The following is a 12,823-nucleotide window of genomic DNA, read 5'->3' as shown; positions in this document are numbered from 1 at the left end:
AAACTAAACGAACGAACAAACAAACAAACGAACAAACGAACGAACGAACTAAACGAACAAACGAACTAAACAAACAAACAAACAAACAAATAAATAAATAAATAAATAAATAAATAAGGTTTTTTGGAGCTTGGTCTTTTATTGCTAACTCCGTCCAATTTGTGGCAGGATTTTTACAACTTATGTGTAGAACTGTTTATTTTTATGTCACTTTTTCAGCATTTTATGTGATTTTTAACATTTTTCGGGTCATTTTTTAGGATGATGATGATGATTATGATTATTATGATTATTATTATTATTATTATTATTTTATTATTATTATTATTATTATTATGATAGCGACGATTTCAATGACGATTTTATGAAGTAGAGTTTTAGAAATGTTCCTATAAAAGTCGGTATCATGAGGAATAGTTTTAATAAGGACATACTTTATTTATGAAGTCCTATAAAGTTTGGTAAATTTACGGTCTAGCTACATTAGTTACAATCTTGACTCAATTTAATTTTACAATCATACACATTAATTTATCATCGGAACCTTCTCATTGTCATTGTACTCAAGTACAAAGAGCGGTTTCTAACTAAATGTGCGTTGGTAACAAAATTAAGGTTGGTCCTAATTTAAGCGAAAGTTATTGATCTAGATTTTAGTATTTATGATATTTTGGGTGTGTGTTTATGGAGACCTGAAGCGAGGTGTCCGGTTAATTTGTTATAGTAGTTCAATCGGGGACATAAAGCAGCACCTACTCGATTGAAGTCGATAAAAGGACACGGTCAGCTCTTTTCTTTCTTTTACGCTTAATGCTTATGTTGTTGTAAACGCATAAGCTAGGCCATGATCCACTGTTATGTACGGTGAGCAGGACCTCTTATATACACAAGAAGTTCCTTTTAACCTTTTAACGTTACATATAAACAGTTCGGGACACCTGCTCCGTATTGTAGCGATATCCGCAGTCAACTTGCTCGCTGTCTAGAAGTCTTCTAGTTACAATAAAAGACTGTCCTTTTGTTTTTACTGAACAGTACGTTCTCTTATTGTGCTCTCAGTAACAGTTGTTAAAGATGACGTTTATAAGGTTTATAAATTTAAACTTTTTCCGTGTATAATTTTAGCGCATTTTGAGATAAACCTGTGTTGATCCAAATATACCCTGTCCTATACCGCATTGGATTGTAAGCAGGTAAAAAGGTAGAGGTTAAACAACAAGACAAGAGAGACTCACATTATAGGCTATTATAAACTTCACGTTTAATATATTTTGTGCGAGAACGTGCGTATTTGCTTGTTTTCCGCACAGAACCAATACGCGGTAATTCTAAAATTCCACATTCAGTATTCCCAACGTAACACACACAACAATTTCCCTCTTCTTACCGCTTAAGCGCGACATTCATTTTACTGCTTTAGGCTTTTAACATATTATTTTTAGAGACGTTTAACATAGCAATAATTATATTTTTGGAAACTAACCACTGCAATTTCACCTAAATTGCAATGTTAATTATTGTTTTTAAATATTTGCAAAAATTAAGTAAAGTCTACTACTCCACGAAACTTATTGCATTCCTGATACAAGTAACATTAAGGAAGCCGTGAAAAAAATCAACGAGATTCCAGATGCCGATGTTATTACTGCAATATGTTATATAAATAATATTGTTAAAATATTAAAACGAAAAATAAATCATTACATAACCTTACGGTTTGTTTTAAGTTCGTATTTATAGACTGGGGGGGGGGGGGGAAGACAGACGTATATCACGGCCTGCTGGAGTATAGTAAACACAGAAAACATTTTACAGCAACAATGTTGAAGAAAGATATTTTGGTGTTCCGAAGTTGGCGTCATTAAACAGAAACCAACATGCAGATTTCGTTGCAACTAATTAGAAATTCGTCTTTCAGGTATGTAATAAACGATCTTCGCACAAAATAATGTACGATACACGAGCGGTATGTTTGTTTTCATGTTCTCGGAAATTACTCGTAGGTTTCGCTTTTTCAATCTTTTCCTCGAACATGAAAACGTCAACATACCGCTCTTGTAACGTATATTACTATTTTAACTTTTTTTAAGGTAAACACGATTTTATATCTATCCATCTACGTCTACAGTAACTTGTGTATACTTCAAAGGGATAATTAAGAAGAGTAATATTATTATTATTATTATTATTATTATTATTATTATTATTATTATTATTATTATTATGTGAGTATATGCCTATCCACTTCATTTGCATAATTCGGATTCCGCATATTCCGGATAGAATGCAGGACTGCGACCCATTTTCAATATGTACACCACTTCGGCGGGTCACGTTGTACATGATGTAAGCCTATATCTGTGAAGAGTTGTGTCGTGTATTAGTGTGAGTGTAGTGTAGGCAATGGGTGAGGATGATGAAGATTAGGAAGGGAGAAGGGGAAACTCGGTGCTAGCACGTAGCCTACTCTTGTCTAACTCCAAGGGGCCACCAGGCTTAACGTCCCCATCCGATGGACGAATCACTATCAACAATTACATATTGTATGCCTTGTCTTCATAATTATACACTGCGGAGAGATTCAGGATTAACCCAGACATATCGGTGCACAATTTAGAGATTACAAGTTGTGCACCGCCACCTCTCTTAATCCCGAGGCAGAAATTTTATATCAAAATTTCTATTCCGCCGGATTATTATTATTATTATTATTATTATTATTATTATTATTATTATTATTATTATTATTCATTTTATTTAGTGTTAATTGATTAAAATGTGTCTCAGTGAAACGTACAGCAGAGCTCGTATAGCTAGGTCAGTTTCTGTCAGATGCGTTTCCAATTCACTGTGGGCTAAAGCAAGGAGATGCATATCACCTTTACTTTTTAACTTTGCTCTAGAGTATGCCATTAGGAAAGTCCAGGATAACAGAGAGGGTTTGGAATTAACGGGTTACATCAGCTGCTTGTCTATGCGGATGACGTGAATATGTTAGGAGAAAATCCACAAACGGTTAGGGAAAACACGGGAATTTTACTGGAAGCAAGTAAAGAGATAGGTTTGGAAATAAATCCCGAAAAGACAAAGTATATGATTATGTCTCGTGACCAGAATATTGTACGAAATAGAAATATAAAAATTGGAAATTTATCTTTTGAAGAGGTGGAGAAGTCCAAATATCTGGGAGCAACAGTAACAAATATAAATGATACTCGGGAGGAAATTAAACACAGAATAAATATGGGAAATGCCTGTTATTATTCGGTTGAAAAACTTTTCTCATCCAGTCTGATGTCGAAAAATCTGAAAGTTAGAATTTATAAAACAGTTATATTACCGGTTGTTCTGTATGGTTGTGAAACTTGGACTCTCACTTTGAGAGAGGAACACAGACTACGGGTGTTTGAGAATAAGATTCTTAGGAAAATATTTGGGGCTAAGAGGGATGAAGTTACAGGAGAATGGAGGAAGTTACACAACACAGAAGTGCACGCATTGTATTCTTCACCTGACGTAATTAGGAACATTAAATCGAGACGTTTGAGATAGGCAGGGCATGTAGCACGTATGGGCGAATCCAGAAATGCATATAGAGTGTTAGTTGGGAGGTCGGAGGGAAAAAGACCTTTCGGGAGGCCGAGACGTAGATGGGAAGATAATATTAAAATGGATTTGAGGGAGGTGCGATATGATGATAGAGAATGGATTAATTTTGTTCAGGATAGGGACCAATGGCGGGCTTATGTGAGGGCGGCAAGGAACCTCCGGGTTCCTTAAAAGCCAGTAAGTAAGTAAGTAAGTTCTGCCCAAGGGCAGGTCTTTCACTGCAAACCCAGCTTTCTTCAGTCTTTCCTGTTTTCTGCCTTCCTCTTTGTCTCCTCATATGATGCATATAGTCGTCTATCATCTGATATATTCTTCTATTCCGAACTCTTCTCCCGTTCACCATTCTTTCCAGTGCATCCTTCAGTAGGCAGTTTCTTCTCAGCCAGTGACCCAGCCAATTCTATTTCCTCTTCCTGATTAGTTTCTCCACCCACTCTTTCCAACACAGCTTCATTTCTTATTCTTTCTGTCCAATTCACACCTTCCATTTTTCTCCATATTCGCATTTCAAATGCTTCTATTCGCTTCTCTTCACTTCGTCGTAATGTCCATGTTTCTGTCCCATACAATTCCACACTCCATACAAAGGACTTCACTAGTCTCTTCCTTAGTTTTTTTTCCAGAGGTCCGCAGAAGATCCTCCTTTCTCTATTTAAAGCTTCATTTGCCATTGCTATCCTCGTTTTGATTTCTTGGCTGCAGCTCATGTTACTGCTTAATTATAGTACACCCCAAGCATTTGAAGCTATTATTATTATTATTATTATTATTATTATCATTATTATTATTACTAACTAGTTTGCACTGTTCAAACATCTCCCTGTGCCCATATGTTTCTTCTAAACACTTCTCTATTTTTCCACAATAGTTTACGAATTTCGACGTTTCGATCTACTCGTATTTCGACCTCTTAATGAATTTCATCTCCCAGTATTTTCAGAACTCTCTCCATTCTTCATTTCCCTTTGGTTTACATTGTAAATTCTTTCGTTTGTGCAATGTTGTAAACAGTTTTCTGCATTAATTTTTTTTACGTGAATCATCTATAGACCCTAATAGCCCTACAAAAAGATAAACATTGAAGCGTTTTGACTTGAAATTGTTCTCTAAACTCTGACATCATTCGTGGTACCATGAAAACAGAAGACTATTGTCACTTTCTTACATAATTCATAGCCTTCAGTAAAATTAACATTAAAAATTAAATAGTTCCTATATTGATATGGTGCATGCTACCTATACCCTATGTTACCTGCTTCAATTATTTATCAATGGTCATAAACCATGTCTTACAGACAATGAACAAGTCTGAAGTGAATAATGTTCTATGGATAAACTTTAAATTCAATTACTGTGCAGGTAGGCTAATAGCCATAGATATATTGCATGGGTTATAGCTTATGTGCATAGGCATACTTACAAACTTACAAATAGCTTTTAGAGAACCAGGAGGTTCATTGCCGCCCTTACATAAGCCCTCCATCGGTCCCTACCCTGAGCAAGATTAATCCAGTCCCTACCTCCCTACCATCATTTCTCACCTCTCTCAAATCCAGTGTTGCCACGACCTACTCACGAATATCAGGAGAAAACCATCGGAAAAAACAGGAGATTACAGTAGATTAATTAAACATTAATTCTCTCTTCTTATTATAATATTAATTACAAAACAGTGTATACTGTAAGAAAGATGATACTGTTGTATTACTATATAGCACATCCCTAACCAATGAAATGGAACAATGTTGCTAAATATTACTACCGTCATCTTTACTCAGCGTATGTAAATAAGTAATGCAATTTTGTTTTTATACAGTAATGTCTCATTGACAATGTTTCGCATTAAAATGTATTAATCAGGAGTTTTTTTTTTGTATAAAACGATTTTCGATAGAACGAGATTTATTTTAAAGATGATATTAAAGACAGTACTGCATTAGCTGCGATTATAACAGACGAAAAATTATTCCTTTTCCTGTTTTTGCATAACTACCCTTTAAACTGTTCATAATTTTCCCACTCTGATTTATAATTCTAGGAAGGAGTATTTACTTTTCTTTCTTGCTGGGACACTTTCACTCATTTTAAAAGATCCCTGTGCACGCTATGTAACACAAAAATACGATTACCTACACTTTACTCTCACACTGTTTCACGTGTTCTTGTGTCTTTAAGGATCTTTGTGGGGATGCGTTATGAGCAGAGAGAGACAACGAGCTAGAAGAATATCCTTACTTCTAGCTCGTTGGGGGACAAATGAAAACATTGTTTGACTTGTATATAAGATGTAAAAGTAAGACATGGTGACATAATATAATACGTAATAAATTGAAAATCCGAGCATAGAACTAAGTTACTGCCGCATGCCAAAAACGAAGGAGAAATTCGGACTTTTGACAAAGAAAGAAGTAGAGCAGTAGATTCAATGGAAAAACAGGAAATGTCCTGCTTAATCAGTAGGTATGGCAACTGTGGTGTAGTTTATGCTGGGCAATTTTATTGTTTATGGTGGCTGTACTGTTTACTTTATTTTTCCTGAACGTACCCTGATCTTCTCCTCCGCTGATTGGAGGAACGACACGCATCCCCGGCCTCGGTTTGGAGACCGAGCGAATGTTCAGTTGGTGAGGGAATTCGACGCAGTTACGACTTCAAGAGAGAAACGGGCAGTTTCCCGTCTCTGCTGAGATAGTCAACTCATCGTATTACGTGGTTCCGGTGGTCAAGGTGACCCCGCTGGTTTGGGTAGCTGGGACTATCGTCTGTGTGGCATAATTCATCGGTGGAACATCATTTGGATATCATCGCTTTACAGACCAAGGGATGGTCTGTTTCATTCCCAGCATTCCTGATTTTCATATTCTACACTACGAGGGATCATCGTCGTCCATAAACCTACAGGGAAGTTCTCTGGGGTCGTTACGCCATTAATGTATATAACGGCTTACTTGGTTACCGTATGCTTTCCATGGATTTGAACTTTTATTCAGCTAAAGGTTGGAGACTACAACTTTATATGTCTTATTTGAGTCAAGTCTATTCAGACTGTATTTTCAATGAGTGTTCAGTTCACTCTGTTATATATCGCCATTCTTACATTCATTTTGATGGCAGACATTAATTTAATCTCTTTCATTATCTCACCACCTTATATTGTTATTAGATCTATAATTTTTGTTTTTGTATTTTTACATTAATTTATCTCTGTCAGTTTGTTCAAAATAAATTGTTATAATTATCATGGTATTTATATTATTTGTGAAAGGCAGCCAAAAATGCCTTAAGTTACGATCCTTTCCCCTTTCCTGGGTTTTACTCAGGCACGCTGATACAACATAACACTGCTCAAATCTATTTTAATATTATCCTCCCATCTACGTCTCGGCCCCCCAAAGGTCTCTTTCCCTCAATTAACAATCTATAAGCATTTCTGCATTTACCAATTCGTGCTACATGCCCTGCCTATCTGAAACGTGTGGATTTAATGTTCCTAATTATGTTAAGTAAAGAACACAATGCGTGCAATTCTGCGTTGTGTAACTTTCTCCATTCTTCTGTAAATTCATCCCTCTCAGCCCCAAATTATTCCGAGGCTTATGTTGGGGTTCCGTAACAAGCTGTTTTTTATGGTGATGGGTTGTTAGCTCTTCGCCCAATCCCCAAGCTGGAGGACCACTCCTTATCGGGTGTTCGCGACTGCTTATTCAATATATTCGTAGCTACCCTTCATACATGGAAGCCGTGCATAGGCCTACACGAATATAAAATGAATATAAAATATTTTGTGTATAGGTTAAGTTTATACATGAACTAGTGGCTTGTGCAGCAAATACTGCTGCAAACTAAGTTCGTTAGACGTTCAAATAAAAATTTTTCAGATTTATTTTCAATGAAGAAAATTGTCTTTTTGATAGTTATTTGATTCCATAATAATGAAACATACTCCCTCTGAATGGATTTTTTAGGCCAAATACTTTTTCTTGAACCTATCCAACTTCAGTTTTTGAGTTTCAACGCGAAAACGCAAGTATCAATGTCAGGACGATAGCAGTAGCTATTTCAGGTCATTGTGGATTGTAGGCAAAAGTTAAAAAAAATGTCAGGTTTGCTAAGCTTTCGAACAATAGCATTTTCGTATAGCTGCTGCATGTAGAACTTGAAATGTAGAGCGTAAAATCATTTTATCCTACTAAGAGATCCTGCTGAAATGATCTGGAGACTACAAAATTTTCTAGGCCTCTTATTTTATCAGTAAGTAATACCTTTTGGTATTTCCTTAGGAACTGTAATTTTTGCGCTCTCTTGAGCCAATACTGAAGACAATGACACTACTACGCCATTAAGTATATGAAAATGACCCAACCCCATTGGGTTAATAAGTATAAAAATATTTGATTTTTAATAACAATATTATTACCTTACTTAAGTTTTGTAGTTATATATAGCAACCACTCAGTAAATTATAGAAATGAAGATCTAAATTAAGATATTCTCTACATTTACTTACATAACCTCAAAACCTTTCACTTTCATGTCATCAATATAGCATCAATATTATTAATGAAAAATAGATGCATCATGATATTAACTATAATAATATTTAATTTCTAATGATAATAATGTCATCAAACCACCTCAAGTTTCGTAGATTTGAATATCCAATACACAGCTATACTCAGAAAATTATTATACACTGCAGAATCAGTTTTTAATAACAAATTGAATTGAGCTCTAAATATGTCGGCAATCCTGCAGGTCATGGCCTTCGTGTAATAACCTATTGTTTATTGTAGTGTGTGTTTTGTTCTGAAATTCAATCAAGTCGGCCGTGATTCGATAAAATTAGTTCTCAAAACTGACAACAGATGATTTTGGAAAATAGGAAAATTATGTAGGAAAATTGACATTTCACTGAAAACTACTAGTTTTCCGAAAAACTTTGGGTTCCAAGCTTCAAAATGAGGGGCCATTTATTAAAATCCGTTCAGCCGTTTTCCCGTAATTTCCATTACCAGTTCAAATTATATATATATATATATATATATATATATATATATATTTAAAGAAAAAGTAACAAAGAGAAATAGTACATAAAGCGTTGTTTTCCTGCTTTAATTCATGTATAATATTATACGTGTCACGTATTCATCCCAACGGTTTTTAATTGAAGTAACATCATGTACCAGAGTGATTTCAATCTTCAATTGATAGTTCACCAAGATGTAAGCTCGTGTTTCCCGTAAAATTTAATCTCTTTTAAAGTTACTCTACTCCAATATTTTCTTCTCGTCAAAATTTATACTGATATAATATTATATAATACAGAGTGGTTCACGAAGTTCTCCACCGGTTTATGGAGGTGATTCCCGAGGTTATTTTGAACTTACAATATAAATAAATTATTGGGATCACATTCATAATTACGAAGTTGCGGTAAGTTGAAAAGGGCAGAAAAGATGCAAACCTGGCTTTCAGGTATAAGCTCCCTGTGAAGTAGACTCGAATAATTTCAAGGGAAAAATTGTTCAAGTCTATTTCACAGGAAGCTATACCTGAAAGTCAGATTTCCACAATAGATACGTCACTGCAGGTACGTCACACAGAGTTTGTGTGCACTCAAGTTGGGTTTCTGGCGCCTTGTCAGCCCACTTGAGTTGTGTGGATATAAAGGGAAAAATTGAGACGGTGTCGGGTGTAGTTCCTGGGTAGCCCAGTCGGTAGAGCGTTCGTACATCAAGCGAAAGGTCCCGGAATCGATACCCGTTCCAGAAACAATTTTTTTCTTGAAATTATTCACGGCAGAAAATAGCTTTTATTTCAGAATTTCACTAACAAAAATGCAAAAAATAACTAATATACAAACAATGGGTTGTTTATGTATCAGTTTCTTTCATTCATAGTGGGCTTAAGTCACATTTTCGAAAATATCTCCCTGAATCTAAGGCAACGGTCCTCATGGGTGTGAACCGCACGTGTAGCAATTCGCTGCTTTACACGTTAGTTCCTTATTGTCGCCGCGGCATTCAGAATGCTTTGAAGCAACTCTTCGCGTGTTTGTACCTTAACCTGATACACTATGTCTTTCATCCACCCCCGTGTGGAGTTATGGCAACAAACATGCCTAGCGCTACATTAATTGACGTGTTTCGAAAATGTGTTGTGACTCTGTAATTATGAATGAGTTCTCATCAATTTATTTACATTTTTTGTTCCAAATAATCTCAGTAATCACCTCCATAAACCGGGACAGAACTTCGTGAATCACCCTGTATGTAAAATTTATGCTGACGTAAAAATCACTCAGTGGCGGCTCGTGTCTTTCTTGAACGGGTGTTCACAAAAAAATATGAGTAATGTACACACTGATATATATATATATATATATATATATATATATATATATATATATATATTCTCATATAGCTGAATCAGACGTCAGAGATAAATGAGTTCTAATATGCATGCACCAAATCTACGCATATGAAACCAAAATTAAAACCATTAAACAAGAGTAGAGTAAAATTAATTCATAGGACTCATCTTCACTGCTGTTGTAGATGGTGTTGAAGATCTGGATTTATTTGTAGAGAAACTCCATGCGCCTAGTTTTGAGAGACGCAAACTTATCAATAACTTTATTATTGAAGTCTCTAATCTTGTTAACAAGCTTTTTTCCACTGCCAACATAGCCAATGTACTTAATCGGTCTTCTGTCATGATGTTGCGGAGGAATGTTTTAATCCTCTTTTAACTTAACACACTCACAATTTCACACACGTCCGTTTCCAAACTTCAAATGTTACTGTTTCAACTCTCAATACGCACCAATGCAGCTTGTATTTTCCTTACTGCTAACAAAAGACAACAGAATCAGCCCCCGCGCATAATGGTATTTTGAAAAGAACGAGGAAAGAGGGAGAAAGGAACAGGATGCTAGACCCAAGAGAGATGGAGCACCTCTCTTTCTCTGTCTCTAGCACGTTAAGATTTGTGCGAGCCAGAGCTATTGTAACCATTGTAACAAACCAGAAAATATTCTCGCCTCAGGCTATTCCACCCTGCTAGAGAAAAATTGTGCGAACTGCTGTCAACCTGTCCAATGGAGATTTAAAGACACACGGCACACGAACGGGACATTCTCTCGAGACGAAAAATGTAGGAACGTCATTGCACATTGGAAAGTAATAGATGTACCGGTAATAACATTAATACAGTAATACGTATGATTATTGTTGGTTTTTAAGGTGTTCACATGCTCCTGTGCTCATATAGAGGACCCGCCGCATTGTCTAGCGCTACATTAATTGTCGTTGTGACTCTGTAATTATGAATGAGTTCTCATTAACTTATTTACATTTTTTGTTCCAAATAACCTCAGTAATCACCTCCATAAACCGGGGCAGAACTTCATCCTGTATATAAAATTTATGCTGACGTAAAAATCACTTTAGATTCTCGTCAATCGGGTAGAGAAATTCACAGAATATTTTGAAAACAGTAATTAATAACCAAATCTCTTAGAAATTTGGTGATTATTAAAAAAAAAATTGGATTTTCTATAACTCTGTTAATCTTAACCCTTAAATGGGCAAAACTTCATTTCTCACACTAGTTTATTAAACCTTGTCGGACTGTAAAGAAAACAACGATCGCAATGTCCAGAAACTCCTGGCCACGTGTTGGACTTCTGTCGGAAAGGAGAGTTATTGCGTAACAACAGGCATCATAGAGTCCGTGGAGCTATCGCCTGTCTTCTTCTGAACAAGGGTTGGGAAGTTCATGAAGAGGTCCACTGCATTTCTGAAGACGACTCTCACAGAAGAGCGGATATAATAGCAATAAACAGGCAACAACAAAAACCTATTATCATAGATCCAACTATACGCATGGAGAGAGATCTAAACCAAGCTCATCAGGTTGATCAGGAAAAGAGGGCCATTTATGAACCTTATATTCCCTACCTTAGTGCCAAGTATAACATCCCTCTCTTCAATTGGTCAGTGGCAGGTTTATTTTTTGGTGCTCTGAGTTCTTTACCAAAATTTACATATAATTTTTTAAAACAATTATCGATATCATCTTTTAAAATTCAAAGAATCATCTCGCAAATTCTTAAAGATTCCCTGTAGATTATACAATTTCATTTATACCACTCAGAAGGCCTTAATTAAGGATATGCTAATTTTAAATAAATCTTCTAAGATTTTATTTTATAATTGATAATCAGTGGTGCTCAATTATTACATTTTATTTTTATAACAATGCTCATATTTAATTAATTATATTTTTATTTGCTATTAATTTCCGGATCCTCGTGGTCATCCTTAATTAAGGCCGGACAATTTATTTCTTTCTCTCTCTCTCTCTCTCTCTCTCTCTCTCTCTCTCTCTCTCTCTCTCTCTCTCTCTATGTTGTACCTACAATATTATGTTATTGTAAAATTTTAATCTTCCTACCAAATTTTTTCTATTGTTCTATTAAAATTATAGCATATAGCCTATTAACCTGTTGTATCCTATAGGACACTTTGCGAATTTAATGGTTAAGTAACCATTGATTATTAAGGGGCTTCGCATAGTAAACATAGATATAGGTACCTATGTATTTAACCATAATTATTCTAGGCACAGATCTATACGCTTAGGTATGTCTACTAATAGCGATGTGAAACAAGGCTCGAATACACTAGTTCCCTCTCTGTCTAATGTTACGTGTTGCATACCTTGGTAAGAGGGAAGGGGCAGCTGCCAGCACAGTAGTGTGCCTCGAATGTCTGTGGAGAGATGATCCAGTCGCTCCAACCGATGTCTGCGAAGTTCACCTCCAATTTGTGGCGACGACATGTATGAGCGCCGTCCCCCACTCCCGCCGACGTATCCAGTTCTGCATCGTTACTACGCCATTCTCCATCCTGCAGTAGTCAAAGCAAACAAAGGCTGAGTGGTGCGAGTTCGTCATGAAACAGTTTAAAATATTTCGTCACTGAGAGCGCATCCCAAATTATTAAGAGGAAATATGCAACATTTCTCTGTTGATAACACTATCTTTCGAAGTTAGAAACAATGGGAGTATAAAATAAAAGACCTCTCCCAATCATTACAGTAAATAATGCCACTATTCCTTACCATTCCGTCGTCAGAAACCTCGGCATTTACATAGACGAAATTTTAATTGGGAATGCCAAATAAAGGAAATATCCAAGGTAGTATGCTA

The 12,823-nt window shown here is 35.8% G+C and overlaps 1 protein-coding gene across 2 annotated transcripts in view; it reads right to left on the bottom strand.

Moving 5' to 3' along the window:
* Nucleotides 1-12,823, bottom strand: part of LOC138700275 (uncharacterized) — a 585,867-nt gene that overhangs the window by 56,195 nt on the left and 516,849 nt on the right. For both annotated transcript variants that reach the window (XM_069826779.1, XM_069826780.1), the window contains exon 3: nucleotides 12,333-12,521. In XM_069826779.1, coding sequence (XP_069682880.1) covers nucleotides 12,333-12,521 — 189 coding nt within the window. The remainder of the gene's footprint in view (nucleotides 1-12,332; nucleotides 12,522-12,823) is intronic.

The sequence above is a fragment of the Periplaneta americana genome, chromosome 5 (assembly GCF_040183065.1).
Source record: "Periplaneta americana isolate PAMFEO1 chromosome 5, P.americana_PAMFEO1_priV1, whole genome shotgun sequence".
Lineage (NCBI taxonomy): Eukaryota > Metazoa > Arthropoda > Insecta > Blattodea > Blattidae > Periplaneta > Periplaneta americana.
The sequence above is the reverse complement of the archived record's forward strand: the minus strand, read 5'-3'. Positions and strand labels throughout refer to the sequence as shown.